The sequence below is a fragment of the Orcinus orca genome, chromosome 11 (assembly GCF_937001465.1).
Source record: "Orcinus orca chromosome 11, mOrcOrc1.1, whole genome shotgun sequence".
NCBI classification, from domain to species: domain Eukaryota; kingdom Metazoa; phylum Chordata; class Mammalia; order Artiodactyla; family Delphinidae; genus Orcinus; species Orcinus orca.
Genome location: NC_064569.1, coordinates 26,768,714 through 26,790,565, shown reverse-complemented (window position 1 = coordinate 26,790,565; position 21,852 = coordinate 26,768,714). Strand labels below are relative to the sequence as shown.

The 21,852-nt window shown below is 37.5% G+C and overlaps 2 protein-coding genes across 8 annotated transcripts in view; one reads left to right on the top strand and one right to left on the bottom strand.

Annotated features, from left to right (window-relative positions):
* Positions 1-21,852, bottom strand: part of FGD4 (FYVE, RhoGEF and PH domain containing 4) — a 206,718-nt gene that overhangs the window by 102,270 nt on the left and 82,596 nt on the right. For 2 of the 7 annotated variants that reach the window (XM_049694512.1, XM_049694511.1), the window contains exon 2: positions 20,979-21,278. The exons of the other annotated variants lie outside the window; for them this stretch is intronic. The gene's annotated coding sequence lies outside the window, so the exon portion shown is untranslated. The remainder of the gene's footprint in view (positions 1-20,978; positions 21,279-21,852) is intronic. 7 annotated transcript variants of the gene reach the window in all.
* Positions 17,299-19,141, top strand: LOC101271921 (14-3-3 protein zeta/delta-like). Its single transcript, XM_049694543.1, has one exon. It carries the CDS (start codon positions 17,414-17,416, stop codon positions 18,086-18,088), a length of 675 nt encoding a protein of 224 aa, XP_049550500.1. The 5' UTR covers positions 17,299-17,413; the 3' UTR covers positions 18,089-19,141.

Below are 21,852 nucleotides of genomic sequence, written 5' to 3'. Positions count from 1 at the left end.
ATGAGAAGTGCTACTCCAGCTTTCTTTTGATTTCTATTTGCATGGAATATGTTTTTCCATCCCCTCACTTTCAGTCTATATGTGTCCCTAGGTCTGAAGTGGGTCTCTAGTAGAAAGCATATATATAGGTCTTGTTTTCGTATCCATTTAGCCAGTCTATGTCTTTCAGTTGGAGCATTTAATCCATTTACATTTAAGGTAATTATCGATATGTATGTTCCTATTACCATTTTCTTAATTGTTTTGGGTTTGTGATTGTAGGTCTTTTCCTTCTCTTGTGTTTCCTGCCTAGAGAAGTTCCTTCAGCATTTGTTGTAAAGCTGGTTTGGTGGTGCTGAATTCTCTTAGCTTTTGCTTGTCTGTAAACGTTTTAATTTCTCCATGGAATCTGAATGAGATCCCTGCTGGGTAGAGTAATCTTGGTTGTAGGTTTTTCCCTTTCATTACTTTAAATATGTCCTGCCACTCCCATGTGGCTTGCAGAGTTTCTGCTGAAAGATCAGCTGTTAACCTTATGGGGATTCCCTTGTATGTTATTTGTTGCTTTTCCCTTCCTGCTTTTAATATGTTTTGTTTTTAATTTTTGATAGTTTGATTAATATGTGTCTTTGCGTGTTTCTCCTTGGATTGATCCTGTTGGGACTCTCTGTGCTTACTGAACTTGATTGACTATTTCCTTTCCCGAAGTTTTCAACTATAATGTCTTCAAATATTTTCTCAGTCCCTTTCTTTTTCTCTTCTTCTTCTAGGACCCCTATAATTCGAACGTTGGTGCATTTAATGTTGTCCCAGAGGTCTCTGAGACTGTCCTCAATTCTTTTTATTCTTTTTTCTTTATTCTGCTCTGCAGTAGTTATTTGCACTACTTTATCTTCCAGGTCACTTATCTGTTCTTCTGCCTCAGTTATTCTGCTATTGATTCTTTCTAGAGAGTTTTTAATTTCATTTGTTGTGTTATTCATCATTGTTTGTTTGCTCTTTAGTTCTCCTAGGTCCTTGTTAAACGTTTCTTGTATTTCCTCCATTCTATTTCCAAGATTTTGGATCATCTTTACTGTCATTATTCTGAATTCTTTTTCAGGCAGACTATTTCCTCTTCATTTGTTTGGTCTGGTGAGTTTTTACCTTGTTCATCTGCTGCGTATTTCTCTGTCTTCTCATTTTGCTTAACTTACTGTGTTTGGGGTCTTCTTTTCACAGGCTGTAGGTTCGTATTTCCCGTTGCTTTTGGTGTCTGCCCCCAGTGGATAAGGTTGGTTCACTGGGTTGTGTAGGCTTCCTGGGGAAGGCGACTGGTACCTGTGTTCTGGTGGATAAGGCTGGATTTTGTCTTTCTGGTGGGCAGGATCGCGTCCTGTGGTGTGTTTTGGGGTACCTGGAACTTAGTATGATTTTAGGCAGCCTCTCTGCTAATGGGTGGGGCTGTGTTCCTGTCTTGCTAGTTGTTTGGCATGGGGTGTCCAGCACTGGAGCTTGCTGGTCATTGAGTGGCGCTGGGTCTTAGCGTTGAGATGGAGATCTCTGGGAGAGCTCTCACCAATTGATATTACGTGGGACCAGGAGGTCTCTGGTGGTCCAGTGTCCTGAACTTGGCTCTCCCACCTGAGCTTCAGGCCTGACACTCAGCTGGAGCATCAAGACCCTGTCAGCCACATGGCATCTTGACCCCTAAGAAAGCTGCTCACTGGACGTACCACCCCAGTGGGGATCTGAGGGGCTCGCTGGGAACAGGAAATGACGCCACTGCTCAGCCTCAGGCACCTGAGGGATGACCTGGATGCCCCAGGGGCACCGTCTAGGGCAGGGCAAGAAGAGCTCCCACACCAAGGGACGCCCCCCCACCCTCTTTTTTTTTTATATCTAACATTTACTTTGTGCCAGGTGCTCTGGTAAGCACTTTCCATGCAGCATTTCTTTAAATCCTCACTGTGAGGTAATAATTTATCACTATATTACATAAGAGAACACTTTCCTAGAAAAGGAATAAATAATACAGGTAAGATAAGGAATAATAATTACCATTTTGTACAAGAGAAAACTAGGTTTAAGATGTTAAAAATCTTGGCCAGTAACACAAGTAAAATGATAACCTTTAAGAAATTCAATTCTCTTTTGCACAATATATTAAGATATAATGGAATCCACATTTGAATCTATATAGTGAAAACCAAAATATGATTTGCAGCTAGGAAGTGATAAGTAAAGTGAGAAATAAAGTATCATTGACTCTCATTGTTCACTGTGGATAATCTGAAATTATATTTGGAATCTACCACAAACTGTTAGGCTTCTCCTCCTTGGAGAGAGATTATTTCTTTACAAATTGTGTTGAGTGAGTAAGGAACATAGAAAGTTCTGCCAAACATTCACACGGTATTTCATAACCACCTGCTTTTTCATTATATTAAACTTAATTTACTTTTTATTAAAGGCTACCTGTATTATTTTCAATAGCTTACCATTTCTAATGGAAATTATCTAAAACAAAAATTTCACCATGTAACCTGTGCTTCCTGAATTAAAATTTATTAATTTGTAATGCTAAGGGGTGGGGGAGAGACTGAGTTGGTCTGCTCCAGCTTTTTTTTTTTTTTTGGCCAAGCCACGTGGCATGTGGGATCTTAGTTCCCTGACCAGGGGTCAAACCCATGCCCCCTGCAGTGGAAGTATGGAGTCTTAACCACTGGACCACCAGGGAAGTCCCTGCCCCAGCATTTTTTTTTTTTTTTTTTTTGCGGTACGCGGGCCTCTCACTGTTGTGGCTTCTCCCATTGAAGAGCCCAGGCTCCGGACGCGCAGGCTCAGCGGCCATGGCTCACGGGCCCAGCCGTTCCGTGGCATGTGGGATCTTCCCGGACCGGGGCACAAACCCGTGTCCCCTGCATAGGCAGGTGGACTCTCAACCACTATGCCACCAGGGAAGCCCCCCAGCATTTTTATTTAAAGGTACCTAGCACATCATCTATCATATAATTGAAAACTTCCATGTATCCATACTAATGGCAAAGTTGGCTTAAATAATTATTTACTAATAAATATATTTTGGCAGTATAATAACAGGACAATTATACCAAGTGAATATTCAAACAGAACGAGGAGTAGGAAAAAATAATTGAAGTACTTCTGACTTTCAGTTATCACACCTAAGGAGTAAAATCCTCAGACTGATTCTCCAATGATATTTAACTGGGGGGCAATCTCCATTTTCATAGAATGAAATCTGAATCTTAACCCATTTTGCACACTTTAGTATTCTAATAAAATCAAACAATTTGGTATTAAACTGATTTCCTCAGTGGCTTTAAAAAGCCACATTTTAATTTAAAAATCCAATCAAATGATGTTTAATTTCCATTTTGTATGTCTGTGAGTCTTAATGAAGTAAGGCCTGTAAGTTCTTGAATACATGCCAGGTAAGTCTTGTTTCTTTTTTTTTTTTAATTTTTGGCCACACCATGCAGCATGTGGGATCTTATTTCCCCAACCAGGAATCGAACCTGTGCCCCCTGCATTGGAAGCACGGAATCTTAACCACTGGACCAGCAGGGAAGTCACTAAATCCTGTTTCTTGAATACTTCGTTCCAAACTAGTTTTATACAGATCTTCAAAGCAAGCTTATTATCCCTGAATCTCTATTCTTTCAAAAAAATTTTTTTTAATTTAACATATGTTAAAGTTTAACATATGTTAATGTTTTATATTAATTCTTTGGTTAAATGTTCAGTTAAAGTCCCAACCACACAGTACCGTTAAAGCAGACAGTGACCCCAAACCAGGGTTTCTGGATGGATGACAACACAATCCTAGATTAAACTGTTGCCCATTCTGGGTTTTAACTCAATTCTATTACTCTTCTACTTTGGAAGCCCATGATGAGAAGCTATACATGTTTTTAATGACATGTGGATCGGGATAGTTTGTATATTTTAGGTATGCAGTTTAGGAGAAGAAACCTTGTATCTGACGTGTCATCTCACCTTAATAATTCTCTTCTAGTTAAAAATATTTAATCCTAGAGAATAAAACCACTCCTTCTTAACCTAAATTATGGAATTGATCCTCACCCCAACTTATAGTTTGTCTGACCTTATCTGTACGGATTTCCTGCATCACACCACTCATTTCATCTGTTTACATAAATAGCTTAGCAGTAAACACACTTTTAGGTTGGTGATATTTCAGCATTTCCCCCCATTGTGGTCCACTCTTTAAAATAAAGGCATACTTTTTATCTAATTTTGCTTTTGTACTAATCCTAGGTCATTGATATTACCTAAATTCAAAGCAGGAACAAAGTTAATTGATAAATACGGTGTTTCTTCTTTAATTATGACCTTTTTTTTTTTTTTGCAGTACGCGGGCCTCTCACTGTTGTGGCCTCTCCCGTTGCGGAGCACAGGCTCCAGACACGCAGGCTCAGTGGCCATGGCTCACAGGCTTAGCCGCTCCGCGGCATGTGGGATCTTCCCGGACCAGGGCACGAACCATGTCCCCTGCATTGGCAGGCGTACTCTCAACCACTGCGCCACCAGGAAAGCCCCTCTCCAAACTTTTTGATGGCACATCCTCTCAGTATGGAATCTGGGCACTGCACTCCCAAATATGTATGTATGCATACACACACGCGTGAATGTATATACGTTAAATACAAGTATGACGGCACTAAAATGCATACTGTAAAACACAAAAATAGAAACTAAAATAGGATGTGGTAAAGATAATATACTGTTTTTGAGAAAACAGTATGATTCAATCTGCTTTGCTTTTTAAAAATGTCTTGGTTAAATATTTCATGATACAGACATTTGAAAGACTGGATCTAAGTCAATTTACTTCCATACATCGTTTTAATGATTGCCCCAGCTGAGAAAGATTCACTGTTCTAAAGGGAAGAAGTACATCATCAACTGCACTTACTAAATCATGTTATACATTTTTCAATCCTATCTACCAATTATGCAAAGGTTTTCCTTGAAATTCTTCTAGTAAACTTCCACCTTCCCAGATGTCTTGAAAGGTGTTACATTTCTTAATTTTGAAAATATGGTCTAAAGTCTACTAAAACTATTTCCAAAATTTTTAAACAAGGTATAAAAGATCTATATTTAATATATACTACTATATATAAAATAAATAACTAGTAAGAACCTGCTGAATAGCACAGGGAACTCTACTCAATACTCTGTAATGGCCTATATTGGAAAAGAATCTTTAAAAAAAAAAAAGAGTGGATATATGTATATGTATAACTGATTCACTTTGCTGTACACCTGAAACTAACACAACATTGTAAATCAAATATACGCCAATAAAAATTAAAACAAAAAAATCTGTATTTAAGTTTTTATGTGTGCACAGAAATGAGTTTTTTTTTTGTTCCTGTTTTTTCAACTTTAAAAAGGAAAAGATACACATATCAATTTTGGTGGTAAAATGACACAGTAATGGAAACATTTCCAAACAATCATTTAAAAAATGCTCTGTCCATAGAGCACTTTCCCTCTGCTGAATGCAGTTACTTTCTCACTGATTCAAATGTCACCTTTACCTGAAAAAGATAGGTTGTGTTTATTTTTGTCAAATATATCTGTTGGTTAAGAACCTGCTAATTATGTACTGTGCCTACTTCTCTTCACATGAAAGGCTAGTAAATGGGGATCATTTGTGGTTTTTGTTAAAAGAAAAAGATACAATGTCTGACAACTCATTTAAGTACTATGTCATCTATAACTCGCAAATCTCTAGGTGGTACAAAAGATGTTTATGGTCACTTATTACTAAGTATTGCCAGAATTCCACCATCTAAGATAATGTAATCTCAGTCTATTTAACCAGTAATGCCTAAAATGTCACCGGCAGAAAGGAGACAGATGAACCTGTCACTGCTCACCCCTCAGTTTTCCCTCAGAATTCCTCACTTGTACCTGAAACACTAGGTGTATTTGACACATGGACTGAATGAAAGTGCAAGAGTAAGTCTATATATATTTGGAATGTTAAAGTGTTTTTTTTAAACTCCTTAGGCAAAATGTTCTACGTTCTAGGATCTGCTTCCCACACTGCAATGGTTAATTTTTTTGTACCATGGGGGCACATAACCCTTTATAGACAATTGCTCTGGAGAAGGAAACTTCTGGAAGACAAGTAATATTTATATTCCTAGGTAGTTTTTCACAGGACCTTTCATCTAATAACCCTTCAATCTTCAGGTTATTCCTGAAATTAAGATAAGTCATAACATTGACATAAGTGTACTGTACCAATGTTAAAATTATGACTTTAGAAAGTAGGCAGCACAAACAGTAAATGCATTACAGTAAATTTAAAAGTAAATACATGAAAGTAATTTGAAAAAAATCTCCAGAACAATTTTAAGTTGAATTCTTCCAAAATTTTAATCATATTCTCTAGATCAGTCTAGGTAATATGAAGACTACCTAACCCTATGGTTTGATTCTAAGGATATTATGATAATGAAAATTCCATGATTATATTTTCATCTAAAAGTAACTGTGAATAATATTGGTAAAGAAATATTTCAAAAAGAATGTCATCACCATAATAAAAAGAAAAAAATTCAAATAGGGCTTTCCTGGTGGCGCAGTGGTTGGGAGTCCGCCTGCCGGTGCAGGGGACACGGGTTCATGCCCCGGTCTGGGAGGATACCGCGTGCCGCGGAGCGGCTGGGCCCGTGAGCCATGGCCGCTGGGCCTGCGCGTCCGGAGCCTCTGCTCTGCGGCGGGAGGGGCCGCGGCAGTGAGAGGCCCGCGTGCCGCAAAAAAAAAAAAAAAAAAAATTCAAATAATACAATTTTTTAGCCCTGGATTAGAATAAATGCAATTGAATTATAAGATCCAATCCTAAAGAAACCGTCATCTCAAGCACACCCAGTGGCAGGTAAAATGAAATAGCCATTAAGGAGGCAAAATAGTAATGCATATCAAATGCTAGAAAACTGCACATCACCTAGCTCTGCCACTTTGGGCAAGCTATCCTAAACAATGTATACACATAAAGATGAATGCATATGCTTTGCGATAACCTAGAGAGGTGGGATAGGGAGGGTGGGAGGGAGGCTCAAGAGGGAGGGGATATGGGGGTATATGTATGCATATGGCTGATTCACTTTGTTGTACAACAGAACCTAACACAGTACTGTGAAGCAATTATACTCCAATAAAGACTATTTAAAAAAATAAGAAACAAACTATATATATAAAAAGAAAAAGATGAATGTATAACACCATTTAGAAAAGGAGAAAATTAGAAGCAATCTAATAGTTTAATAAATTAACGTTATAACTTTAGTCCTTCCCCCAAGACAAGGTCAGTTCAAAGTAGAAAGAGGCCACACAATATTTGCTTATTTGCTAATCTGAATGAGTTAATAAAGAAGCTTTACTATGCACTTAAGCACTTTTTGGGGTACTCACTAAAAACATACTAGACCTGAAATTATGGTAATTTCCAGGCCTACTACAGTATTATGTAGTAATATTCCCAATATTGTGTCATAGATACGTATTCATTAGATAAATTACCATCTCAAACCAAAGTGCTAAGTTTCCCATTCTTTTCTTCATTTAAATAATGAATTAAAGTTTTGGTATGCCCAAAACAGTCTATTAGAAAAGAATTTTTACTCTTATCATTTATATATAAATTATTTAATAACTACCCTGGAGTTTGAAATGAGAGATTTTATTCTATTAATATAAACTTTATTATATTTTAAATGTAAGAGTTCATGTTAAAAGATCACTTTATAATTTACACATTTCGCAGTTTATGGTATGCATCAATGTAAGCAAGCATTCATGTTTAGAACAGATAACCTTTGTCAGTTTCACCATAATCACTATTAACCAGGATGGTGTCTAAAAGATCTTGCAAATGAAGTGCAAATAGAAAATGCTAACTATATTAACCCCAGCTGTAGATAGGGAAATTAGTTCCACACCCTATAACTTTTCAAAGGGCTTTTTTTCCTGATTACCATTGTTATTTTTCTTCTGGTTTCTGAGAAGAGTTTAGGTTTTGATTTTGACACTTTTAATTATTACATCATATACTAATTTGGGATTAACAGCACATTATTTATTAAAATCAAGTTGCTGGTTGTAGACACATTTCTTGCCTCAACATTCACACTGCTTTAGTAGTTTATTACTGAAATATACATAACTAATTTCCTGCTTGAATATATTTTAGAAATTTTGCATAAACATTGGTTTTTCAAAGTTACACTGTGAACTCAGAAGAATCCTGTGTTAATTTTGGCTTTCACTTCACAGCATGTGTTTAACCACCTGTTGATAGGCAAAAATTAATTTTAAGTGGTAGAAAGTGCTAGAATTTGATGTATGATACACGAAGAAAAATTAGGAGCCATTTTAAAACATCTGATTATTTTCCTTTTGCTGTCATAGTTCCCTTTTTTAAAAGATGGAAACATACATTTTATCATACTAAGAATTTGTGGCATGTTTTTAAAATTGTAAAAAATATAAAGTTCACCCATAGATTTAAATCAGCTAGACATGTAATGAAGATATCTAATATAGTTCCTGAATCAAAAATAGGATTCAAGCCTGCTTCCCCCGTGGCTAACGATGTAACATCTAGGCAGCTATCCAAGTTGGACACTTCAGAGCTGTCCCTGACACTTCGCACTCCTTCATCCCATCCACACATCCAGTTAATCACCAAGTCCTAACAATTCTACTCCTATATACTTTTCAGTTCCTTATCTCTTCTACATCTTTGTGCCACTGTCTTAATTCAAGAAGCTCATCATCTATTTAGCATCTATTGCAGATGTATTTATTATTGCAGATTGTATTTGCTTTATCAATGTCTTTGCTTTGGTAATCAAAAAATAAAATAAAATAAAATAAAATCTGACACACACAAAAAAAAGAAGCTCATCATCTCTCTCCTGGACCATCTGTTGCCTGTCAAAATGCCACAGCTCCTGCACCTTGCTACACTAGCCCTTCCTCTATAGTGCTATTAAGGTCATTTTTCCAAGATGTATAAAGGACCTCCTGCTTGCCAGTTTAAAAATCCTGAAGAGCTTTCTCCACTGCCAACAGGATAAAGTCCCACCAAGACATGGTTTACACTAACACAATCTAATGCCATTTATCTTACAAATCCTAACCACTCGACTCCTGTACCCAATCCCAATTCCCAATACTCTAGTCACATCAACTTTCTTGTATTCCAAATGTGTATTGTTCTTTTGGTGGGTTGTTTTTTTTTTTTTAAACAGTTGTTAAAGTCGTCGTTGTTCCCTTGATAGGAAATGCCCTTCCTTCTCCACCTGGCAAATCCCGCCCTTCACCCTTAAGATGCAGCGCAGAGCTGGCTCCAGAGTGACATCTTTCAGATTCTCTGGCCTGGGCATGAGTCCCTCCTCTCTGTGAAATCACAGCACTTTGCACACACCTTTGTATATAGTCTTAGGACCTTGCATTATACTTAGTTACTCAAGTGAGGTTACTGAGAGCAAGACCATTGCTAGACACAAAGAAAAACACTTAAATGTTTATGAAATGAATGCCTGGGAAGCCTGGACCAGGAGATAAACCTATCTAACTTTATCAGAAGGAGATTCCATTTGATCTGTTCTCCACTAGAAATTTTATGCAAATATCATGCCCTTCCCCCTTTCTGCCAGTGTTCACAAACAATAGAATAACTTTTGTGAAAATGTATTATACCTATGGGCAATCAAAAGGGATAGTTCTGGATGGCTGAAAAAATGCAGGAAAAGTAGGGAGCCATTGCATATACTTCAAATCATCCTCCTTTACTCTGTCCTCTTGTCATTTCCACCTGGTCAAAATAACTCAATTTTTACTGATGTTAAAATGTATATGCTCCCTGGGAGGCAAAGAGCTCAGTCTTTCACAAAGTCAAACTACTGAATTAGCTAGTGGCTGTTTTACATGATACAGAACTGGTTCTTCTGAAAGAAGAAACAACTATTCTGGTAATTTTCTGTGACAAGAAAGCAGTAACAAACTCTAATACGGAATGGGAGTGCTAATGTGAAAAGAGGAGTCCCAAATATTGTAGCACCAATAGATACCTGAAGGTTGAAGCTAAGTGAGCTTAAACATAAATATGCCACTCCTTGAGCCCTCAACGTGGCCATGACCTTGAGTTTAGGATGTACTCATCAGTATTAGTCTAGAAGCTGTTAATCATCACAGAAGAGACTTAATGTATACAATGATCAGAAAGCAGAAAAATAAATCAAGGAAGAGCTATATTATTGATCATTTTACAGCAATAATTTTATGTCTGTTCCAATTTTTTAGAGAGGGAAAATCAGCTTTACAGAAAATGCTAAACTAAGTTTCAACCCTGAGATCAACTTACTCTTTAAGGAGCTATGCCTTTTTGTAATAAACAGAAAGAATATACCTTTAGTATTACTTTACTTTGGCAAAAAGATGACAACAACAACAACACATACACACACACCTCAGTAAAATTAAAAGTCTGACTCCTGTGCAGTTCTTTGTAATTTCAAAGACTTTTAATGTCTGAGAGTTAAACGAGCAGGTTCAATTTATGGAATAGCTGTTAATGTATTACTGCCATAATTTAACATAACCACCAAAAGATAAAAATCATGGCGGCTAATCCTAAAGTTTCTTTTCTAGAATGCAGTTAGGCCCACAAACAAGCAGACTGGCTTGACTTTGCTCTCTTTTTCTAAAGTGTAAGTTTTATACCACTTCACTCACTAGAGGATGAACAAGGAAAATGTTTGTTCTCCCATTTGTCAAGTCAGCTTGGGTACTCTCCCTTATCCATAAATGGCCAGTGGAATCGTAATTCTGCCTTAGTGTCAATCACTGTAGACCTTAAAAGAACTTCCATCACATAATCCAATCCCTGCATATCACCTTTTTCAAGATGTGAGTGAAATTCATTTCCTCCTGCTTAATCCCACAGACTCTGGCATCTCCTATGAGAATTTCATATCTCTTTCACAAAAGCTACTTGCTTTGTATACCTTCCCCTAACATCTAATTGAATTTTTTAAAACAAGCACTCCAAAGTAAATCTGTTTTCCTAACAGAACATGGGGGTTGAAAAGGACTTTAGAAGTCATCTAATTCTTCATACCTGATAGATGAGGCTTTTCTACAGTACCTCTTATAAATGCTTGTCTAATTTCTATTTGAACAACACCAGTGATAGGAAAATAGCTCTTGAATAGACCATTCTACTTTTAAAAAGTCTATTAGGAAATCCATCCTTAACTTTTTATTACACGATCTATAACACTAATACATACTAGTTATTGGTTACTATTGGTTACTATTGGTATTGGTTACTATTACTATTACTTTACCTAGAACAAGTTTATCCTTCCTACCAAATTGTAATTTGCTTTTTTGAGTATTTTTTATAAGTATAAAATTACTATATGGGCTTCCCTGGTGGCACAGTGGTTAAGAATCCACCTGCCAATGCAGGGGACACGGGTTCGAGCCCTGGTCCGGGAAGATCCCACATGCCGCGGAGCAACTAAGTCCATGCACCACAACTACCGAGCCTGCGCTCTAGAGCCCACGAACCACAACTACTGAGCCTGCGCTCTAGAGCCCGCAAGCCACAAGTACTGAAGCCAGCACGCCTAGAGCCCGTGCCCCACAACAAGAGAAGCCACTGCAATGAGAAGCCCACACACCACAATGAAGAGTAGCCCCCGCTCTCTGCAACTAGAGAAAGCGCACGTACAGCAACTAAGACCCAACGCAGCCAAAAATAAATATATAAATTTTGATAAATAAGTAAATAAATAAAATTACTACGTGGCTTTTGTTAATCATTTAAAATCTATAGAAAAATTATAAAGACAAAAAAAGTGATTCTAAAATCTAGTAATAATGTTTGATGTAATTACCTCTAGTATTTTTCTATGTATTATATAAAATGTAACCTAGTACAGCATACATACAACATGTATATACATTTACATTTCATTGTAAGCATCTTCCTATATATTTTGAGAACATGTTTTTAATATTTGCATAATTTACAATCTCATGAACAGATCATAATTCATTTAGCCATTTTCCTGTTGTTGAACATGTCAGTGTTTTCCCATTTCTTCCCATTCCCACTGGAGCACCTGATGTGATGTGATAAATCATTCACTAGATTACTTAATAACTTACTACTGGTAGATTTCTAAAACTGGAACTGTGAGATCAAAGGACATAAACATCTTTAGCTCTACTGACACATGGAGTAAGTGTGTTCTTCTATTTCCTTGTTTTAATTATTCCCCTTTCAAAGAGTTCCTGTTTCACAGGACATTCTGAGTAGGTAGTTAAGTCAAGTGACCTTGTGTTCCATGGTCACATCTGATGGGACCAAGAGTAAGTGCTGACCAAAGCTTAGCCCATCAGAGTCTAGCTCCAAGGAATCAGTAATTGGAACTTCTGTTTCTGCTAGGCACTGGTACTAAGAACTGGTATAACTGAGATTTGTGGTAGCCATGTTTTTTTTGCCATCCACACAGAGATGCAGAAGGGGCCGGTCTGAAGGACACGGAGTTGTAACTGTCCTGGTTCCAGGCTCCTGTGAGGCCTGGATGAACTTACTGTCCCTTGGCTCCTAGAGACACTTTTTTTATTGTTTCTATATATCCCCCTTTTCTCTTGAGTTATAGTGGGATTCTTTTATTCCTTGCAACAAAATGTTCTCTAATTCAAATAATACATATTACTACATTGTTTCCCAAAAAGTTATATCAATTTACACTGTCATCTGAAGTTACATTGTTATCTGACGTATATAAGGGCGCCAATCCAAAATATAACCATTCAGGAAATTTTTCCCAATGTAATAAAAGAATATTTTATATATTTCTTTGACTGCCAGTTATATAAAACTTTTTTCTCATTTATTAGGCATTTGTGTTTCTTCCTTTTTGAAATATTTGTTCATGTTCCTGGACAACTACTAACTACCTAAAGGCTTCTTAAAGACAGTAGTTATTAATTCTCTTCCTTCATCTCTTTGGAATCTTGTTTCTATACAACTCTGCTACTATGATGTTTAAGTTTCTTATATTTTTTTGACTAGGTTAATGCAATGGCTTTCTAATTGAAACTGAGCTTTTAAGAATATGAGATTGAAGCAGAATAGATCAGGGTTTTAATCATTTAATTACTAGTGAACTTGAAAATAGTATGTATCTAATAGCAAGTTTTATTTGTTCAATGAGGATAAATTCCAATTATCTCAAATGCTTGTTAAAGATTAAATGAGATGATAAATGTACTTTGCATTGTCTGACATACAGAAAACACTGAAAGTCGGTATCGCAATTACAGCAGTTGTGTTATAAGTGTATTTAAACTGGCTCAAATTGAACTACATATGCTTTGCAAATATAAAACAGCTGCACAAGAGAGCGCACAAACACAGTTGCAATAGTTTAAGTCGTTCAGGCAACAGTGTTCATGTGCTCTGTTGTAGGAGTGAGACCCAGAGATCATGAACTTGCTGCTCCCTCATACTGCATACAGCATGACCCCGAAATACGAAAGAAATTATTTCGTCTGGTGCCAAAGCAAAGAAGCAGCAATCTATTCCAATCCTGAAAAAAACACACATACTGGATTGGTCTTAACGAGAGAGCTGATCTCCAAAGCTATGCCTTCCTAAGGGAATTCTCAAGGACTTTTTGAACTCTATACAAGTTTTACTTAATGTGCTGACTTTAGAATCTAAATATAAGAATAAGATATGACTTAATTATATTGTGGTGGTAATGATAGAAGAAGAAAAATTCTGGCCTGCTATGGATGAAGATGAAGAGGAGAAAAAGAACAACTCAGGCTGCCTTGGGTGTTGTTCTCTCCAACGTTTCCATCATTTTAACTGCCAGTTATCTTTTTAGATGACAAAACTGAAGATCTATTCCTTGAATGTTTAAAACTATTCAAAGGTTCCTCATTCTTTATAGTAAAAATTTCTATGCAAACCAAGGTCTCCATTCTCAAATCCTGCCCTACCTTAGCTCAAATTCTACTCAGCTACCAGCAGTTCCCAGGCCCATCATGCCTCCTTGCTTTTGCTGCCTCAGACTATAATTCCCAGCCCACTTCATCTGTCGTCAATCACCTGTTCCTGTCTCCTACACCCCTCCACTGTGTCACCAATCATACTGAATGCAACTGAATGGTTAACAGATTGTTAGTCGAGCACCATGTGAGTACAGACCATTCTAATCATGTTCTTTATCCAGAACCTAGCAAAGGCAGATGGACATGCAAAAAGTCTTCTTTTGGAGGTGATGAATATGTTTATGGCATAGATTAGGGTGATGGTTTTACAAGTGTATACTTATCTCCAAAGCTCGTCAAGTTATATACATTAAATATGTTCAGCCTTTTGTATGTCAATCATCCCTCAATAAAGTGTTGTTTTCTTTTAATCACTTGTTGAATAAATGAATGTGAGGAGTGAGAGAGTGAATGGAAGAGATCAAAGAAAAATTTATCCTATAGAGAGAAGGCAAGTAGTACTCCCAGGTTTTCACTGCCAACCATAGAAATTACACTGTTCATTTATTTGTTTAATTGTGTATTATCTGTCTCCCCCTCTGTTATGTAAGTTCACTAAAGACCCTGCACCCATTGTGTTCCATGCCCTGTCCTCCACACCTGCAACACTGCCCAGCATAGAGTACGGGTTCAATAAATATTTGATAAGTGAATGCAAGGTTAACACTGATAATAGTAACACAGCCGATGAAGCAATGTCTCAACAGGCAGTAGGGTGGTCCTGAGCAAGGTGAAGCAGATGGGTGGGGTGAGCAGAGCAGAGGGAAGGGAGGCTGGATAAGCAAACACAAGTTGTATGTCTCCAGCAATGTCCACAGAAGAAAGTGCATTAACTCACAACAGAAATATACTAACCAGGTGACAAGTGTGCCCTAGAATGGAACTGTATTTGTCCTTCAGGCTGTCCTTCCTCAGTGCTCCACCGCTACCTGCTCTGGGCGCCATAATCACCAAGCAACGTCCTGACCATGATTTTACTTCTATAGATACAGATACAAGGGCGAGACCCTGCAAACTAAAAAACACAAACATCTAGTTGGCTTGGCAGTTACATTTTTTAAAAAAGTTTAGGCAGTTATGAAAAATATGTTTCTTATGGCCTTGGTTACTGAGGGAATCATCTTTCAAAGCTGCCCTCCCCCTGGGCACATTGAAAATTGCATCTGTGAGGCTTTAGGGTGATACCCCCAATGTTCTGTGCCTCATCAAGGTAACAATGTAGGAAGTCAGTTGGCTTTACCCATATCTTTGTATTCCTCATGCAATACTGAACATTAGCTGTTTCTGCAACTCAAGTTCTGTGACCCTGGACAAGCTGCTTAATCTTTATGGACCTCAGATTCTTCTCTGACAGACCCTCCCAATCTCTAAATTATGTGAAAATAAACATCTAGCGATGTATAATAGGGATCTAAAAAATCTCTAATAGATTCCATCTGTTTGCCTTATGGAAATACATCTTTATGGAAATAAATCTGGGTTCAGGATCAGGAAACTGGCAAAAATTTTAAAAGAGCACAGGGTTTAAGCAGACAGGGAGGAAGGAAACAACTGCTTACAGGGGAAGTCAGTAACTCAACACCTTTATTACAATAGAACAATTACAGCCCCCACAGAGTAGGGGTTATTTGTAAAAATATGGAATTTTTCTAAGGATAAGGTATTGCTAGATACCCTCATACAACTCTATCAAGCCATCACTGGGCTTAAAGTGGCGACAACTGAATAAGAAAGGTATGAGTGTGTTACACAGAACTGTTCCAAGGATCTGCTGCTGCCTACATAGACCCATTGCCAATTTATAGAAAGTTTGCCTTTTTATTTTACAGAAGCATAGGAGCAGGTATAAAAACAGAAGAAGAAATATCTCAGAAGAAACTGATGATAATCAAATATATGGCACACTCACAGAAAGAAAAATCCTGCCAAATGCAACCACCTTTGAGCCATAGCTTTTGGGTGAGTTTACAACATTCATGTGCACATTGTATATAGGTGTCACACCCTGCAGCTCTACAACTAACACAGCAATGCAAAATTTTTACTGATGCACAAAATTAACTCATTCTAAGCATTTCTTGAAACCATGGCAATATGGAACTGTAGGAGAGGGCAAAAGAAGGCAATTTTTACTACATCTATTTTAAAAAGTCACATTTTTATGCAAACAGCTTCAATACCAGGGACATGTGAACAAAGCAGCATCAGCAATGACAGCATCAACAGGCACTCCTTTCCTTCAAATCCCTAGTGTTCCATCGTCTCAGCGCAAGGGCCAAATGGACCACCATGGCCAAAAATAATGAACGGGAAAAATGGATTATAAATCTGTATCCCAAAAGCAAAAAAGACTCAATTTAGAAGTTAGACAGAATGTGGCAATAACAGGAAGAAAAATGTAATAATTTAACTGCTATTTATGAGCTCTTTGGTCTACTTATTCAAATAGTTAAGTCAGGCAGCATTCCAGCATAATGTGTCAAAGAAGCAGAAAGACTTGACTGTTTGTCCCGAACTAGTGGTGGGTTGACATGCTGTCTACTCAGACTGTTATGGATTTGAATCATTCCAGGCACTTTATTCAGAGTTTCCAATTTGTCATCTATATAATACTTTTATAAGAAATAACTCTAAATAAGGGTTGCTTTACATATTTACAAACATAAAGCTAAACTTGCCATTTAGTAAAATCTTAAGTTGTACTGAAGGACTGAAAAGTGTCATGCCATCGAAGAGTTTGAAGAGTTGGAAGAAGGGTCACAAAGCACTGAAATCTAGCACCTCCCTCCACCCTCAGAGACAAGGACAGTGGGAACCAGGAAGCAGTGCTTCACAGCTGACCTGACATTCTCAACTTGTTACCACAAGACTGTGGACATGGTGGTGGGTCTGACCACTGACAATGTTTGTAAATGGAAGTGAACACATCACCATGAGCAATAAGATATACCAGGTCCAAAACCCACACCCCCTCGAGGAAACTAACGTCATGGGACTCACTAGTAGGGATCACAGGTGCTTCAGGGACCGTCCCACTGCCCATTCCTCTTCACCAATTTCAGAAAGTGTAACCCTAAGCTTCTTGTCTTGTCAGTGGCTGATGGAACAAAGTTTTTCAACACATTTTGAACACCCCTGTGGCTTTATTCTTTATTACTCAGAAAAATCAGGCAAGAAACATATTAATAGGAGACTGCTGAGCCCCATCCGTCCTTCGTCACCCACTCCGGACACAGAACATCCAGTCATGGATAAAAATGAGCCGGTGTAGAAGGCCAAACTGGCCGAGGAGGCTGAGCGATATGACGACATGGCGGCCTGCATGAAGTCTGTAACTGAGCAAGGAGCTGAATTATCCAATGAGGAGCGGAATCTTCTCTCAGTTGCTTATAAAAATGTTGTAGGAGCCCGTAGGTCATCTTGGAGGGTCGTCTCAAGTATTGAGCAAAAGACAGAAGGTGCTGAGAAAAAACAGCAGATGGCTCGAGAATACAGAGAGAAAATTGAGACTGAGCTAAGAGATATCTGCAATGATGTGCTGTCTCTTTTGGAAAAGTTCTTGATCCCCGATGCTTCCCAAGCAGAGAGCAAAGTCTTCTATTTGAAAACGAAAGGAGACTACTACCGCTATTTGGCTGAGGTTGCTGCTGATGACAAGAAAGGGATTATGGATCAATCACGGCAAGCATACCAAGAAGCTTTTGAAATCAGCAAAAAGGAAATGCAGCCAACACATCCTATCAGATTGGGTCTGGCCCTTAACTTCTCTGTGTTCTATTATGAGATTCTGAACTCCCCTGAGAAAGCCTGCTCTCTTGCACAAGCAGCATTTGATGAAGCCATTGCTGAACTTGATACATTAAGCGAAGAGTCATACAAAGACAGCACACTAATAATAATGCAGTTACCGAGACACAACTTGACATTGTGGACATCGGATACCCAAGGAGACGAAGCTGAAGAAGGAGAAGGAGGGGAAAATTAAAAGGCCTTCCAACTTTTGTCTGCCTCATTCTAAAATTTACACAGTAGACCATTTGTCACCCATGCTGTCCCACAAATAGTTTTTTGTTTATGATTTATGACAGGTTTATGTTACTTCTATTTGAATTTCTCTATTTCCCATGTGGTTTTTATGTTTAATATTAGGGGAGTAGAGCCAGTTAACATTTAGGGAGTTATCTGTTTTCATCTTGAGGTGGCCAATATGGGGATGTGGAATTTTTATACAAGTTATAAATGTTTGGCATAGTACTTTTGGTACATTGTGGCTTCACAAGGGCCAGTGTTAAAACTGCTTCCATGTCTAAGCAAAGAAAACTACCTCGTATTGCTTTGTCCTGGTGGGGAATAAAAGGGATAATTGGTTCCAGTCACAGGTGTAGCTGTGGGTACTTTTAGGTTTGGAGCACTTACAAGGCTATAGTAGAAATAGATATCCCATGGATATTACATGTTAAACCATGTGTTATCTGTGGAATACTCAGTCTCAATGTGCACACCATTGACTACAGCTACAGAAGTGCTCCTTTAGTTGTGACCCAATTTACTCTGGATAAGGGCAGAAATGGTTCACATTCCATTATTTGTAAAGTTACCTGCTGTTTGCTTTCATTATTTTTGCTACACTCATTTTATTTGTATTTAAATGTTTTAGGCAACCTAAGAACAAATGTACAAGTAAAGATGCAGTAAAAATGAATTGCGTGATATTCATTACTTCACGTATATCAAGCGCAGCAGTAAAACAAAAAACCCATGTATTTAACATTTTTTAGGGTTTTTTTTGCTTTTGTGGGGTTTTTTTGTTTTGTTTTTGTTTTGTGTTTTTGTGTGTGTGTGTGTGTTTTGATACTTGCCTAACATGCATGTGCTGTAAAAATAGTTAACAGGGAAATAACTTGAGATGATGGCTAGCTTTGTTTAATGTCTTATGAGATTTTCATGAACAATCCAAGCATAATTGTTAAGAACACGTGTATTAAGTTCATGTAAGTGGAATAAAAGTTTTATGAATGGACTTTTCAAAAAAAAGAAACATATTAATAAACATATTTATAAGTGAAAACAAATGATTAAATGCCTGCCAATACCTATAAAATACTGGGATACATTCTGACATAAATACCCACTTAAAAAAAACACAATCTTATAACTTTAACTTAGTAACAATCAAAATAGTAAAGAAATTCACAAACACTTAGAGAACTTTAGAAGTGTACTGATTTGCCCAGTTCACCTTAACTGCTTGAGTAACCACATCCCAGGCACACAGATGCTCACACACTTCATACCCATTCACTCATAGGCTTTTCAGGTTTCTAAGACACAAGGTAATTAAGGCAACATAAACAGCCTAATGTTCTTAAATTATCTCATTTCCTCCCCAAACTTATATTGCTTATGAACAATTGTTTTATGGGTGAAAATTTCATCTAAATAATACAATATTCACTTAAAATTTTTTACAGATGCTGCCAAGGAAATTTTCAGGCAGATACATATCTATTATTACTGAAAAAGATGCTTTTTTAGAGCTAGTATGCACCTAATCTAATTTTGCATATTAAAAAACTTTAGAATAATAAGAATAATATAATGTATTAATTAGACCAGTAAGCACAAAAGAAAGTAAGAATTTTAGCTACAATAAGTCAACTACAATAAATACCAAGAACCCACAATTAGCAGTCAGGCCTGAAAACCTGTTCTTGAAGTAAGAACATGAGTCCTTGACCAATTCAAGGTTATCTAATTTTATATTATAATAAAAAAAAAATCAAACAAGTAGGGCCTGTTGGCAATGACCCTTTCTAGCTCTCTGGGCAGCCACTGACCCACTGGCATGAATGTCCAAGACGACAGCAGAACAGCAGAATTAGAGGAACTAAAGCTGCATTAGCAAATCCTCTCCTTGCAACCCCTTCCTATATCAAATAAAAATGGCAGACCCAGCTAGACTCACAGATCCCTGGCGCTATGGTTTAAATGATAGGAAAACTTACACAAAAGAAGTATCCAGAGTACAGACAGCACTCTTTTTGTTTTTCACTTTCATGTTTTAGGGCTCAGTTTTGGGGAAGGGGATACAATGCTGCTTTACAAAGGACATAGAAGTCCCTTGTTTGAGCTACCAACCTCTTAGCCACACAGAAAAATGTCAGTCATCCATTTGTTAGCACCAAAATCTCCTTCTACTGCTTACAATATGCACCACACATTTTAAGGGGCTGTTCAAACAGAAAAACAAAGGCAGCCCTTGAAATAGAAGCAGATCTTCCTAGCTTTGCCCCTTCCTTTATCACTTATGCCTACATGCCTGCCGTTAAAGCACTGTCACATTGTTTCCACATGCTCAGGCCCTTGAAACTTGTGCAAAAGCATTGCAAAATAAAACTGCATAAACATCACATTACAAAACATGAGCTAGTAATAAATAGTAGGTCAGTCATGTGGGCCAGAATAATGATTAATAAAATCATAACTTACAAATGTCCCTGACCTGAGACATTTTTTTTACTTGAAGAAGACATTGAACACGTTGTGGTCATGGGTGTATTTCAAAAAGCATATTGGTACAATTCACTCTGAGAAACCATTTAAAATGATTGTCTTTTTGCCAATTTCAGTGGTCATAATACAATTTCACAGGCATGAAAAAATTTTAAAGATTAGAGAATAATTCTTTCATTTTTCCAACATCAACTTGTAATTGTATAGGTATAACTGAGCTGCTTAAAATCAATCAACAGAAGTGTGTAATGCTGGAGGCTCCTTCCAGAAAAGCTTATAGCTCCCTTTCCTTGGACCACATAGAGATAATGCCCCACACCAAATGTAGTACAAACTGGATACACAGTACTAGGATTACTTACCTTATAAAAGCTGAATTTATTCCTCTTGGTTAGAAGTCACAAATGGTTAAGAAGTAAAACTCCCTTCATTTGTTCTTCTAGTGAGCCAAATCTAGCCTCCCATTAACCCAGTCCATTGCAGATAATTTCACACAGCACACGCTCCCGGTTTCCAGCCCAGCAAGGATAATCACATTCCGGCGGGGAGTGAACAGATGGTGGATTCCATGGTAACCAGCCCTCCTAAGGCGATTGGTAGAAGTGTGTGACTACTGCTTATTGGGTAACAATCGCTGTCTTTGTGCTCCAGCCTTGCAAATCCTAAAGGAAAGAACGAACATATAGCCACTCACATGCGCAGGGGCTTGCCTAGCAGGTGTTTGGCTATTTAAACAAGGCAATACAGGCCAATTAAAAGCTGTCCTGTAAATCTACCCTTGAAGGTACAAAGTCCTAACATGTCAGATAGCGTCCACTGCTCATTCAGGGAGAAAGGTCACATGAGGCTTAACTTGACAAACAGAAAATAAAACTTGAAAGTTAACTTGAAAATTCAAGATAACGCATTCCAGAAATCTAAGCTGCATCAGTAAGTTCTTTTCCGATTTACAATCCACATCAGAAGTGAAACTGGTTTTACATTTAGATCTTCTTAAATAAAATTTTGAAATTTGCAAAACTTAGTTTGAAAATAAAAGTTTTCCAAATCAATTATAAATGTACACGTAATAATTTTTTTAAACTTACATAAATTCATTTTTACTGTTTTTGTTGATATGGAAGGAGAGGGAGAGGCTACTAAACTTCAAATTTTCATAAGGGGCTTATGCAATTATAGGATTGAAATCTCTTGGTTACGTACTCTCTACTGGGTTTAATTTGTTTCTGCATCCAT

Bases quoted from the DNA above. Each gene is read 5' to 3' on its own strand.
- LOC101271921 (XM_049694543.1), top strand. From the start codon at position 17,414: ATGGCGGCCTGCATGAAGTCTGTAACTGAGCAAGGAGCTGAATTATCC.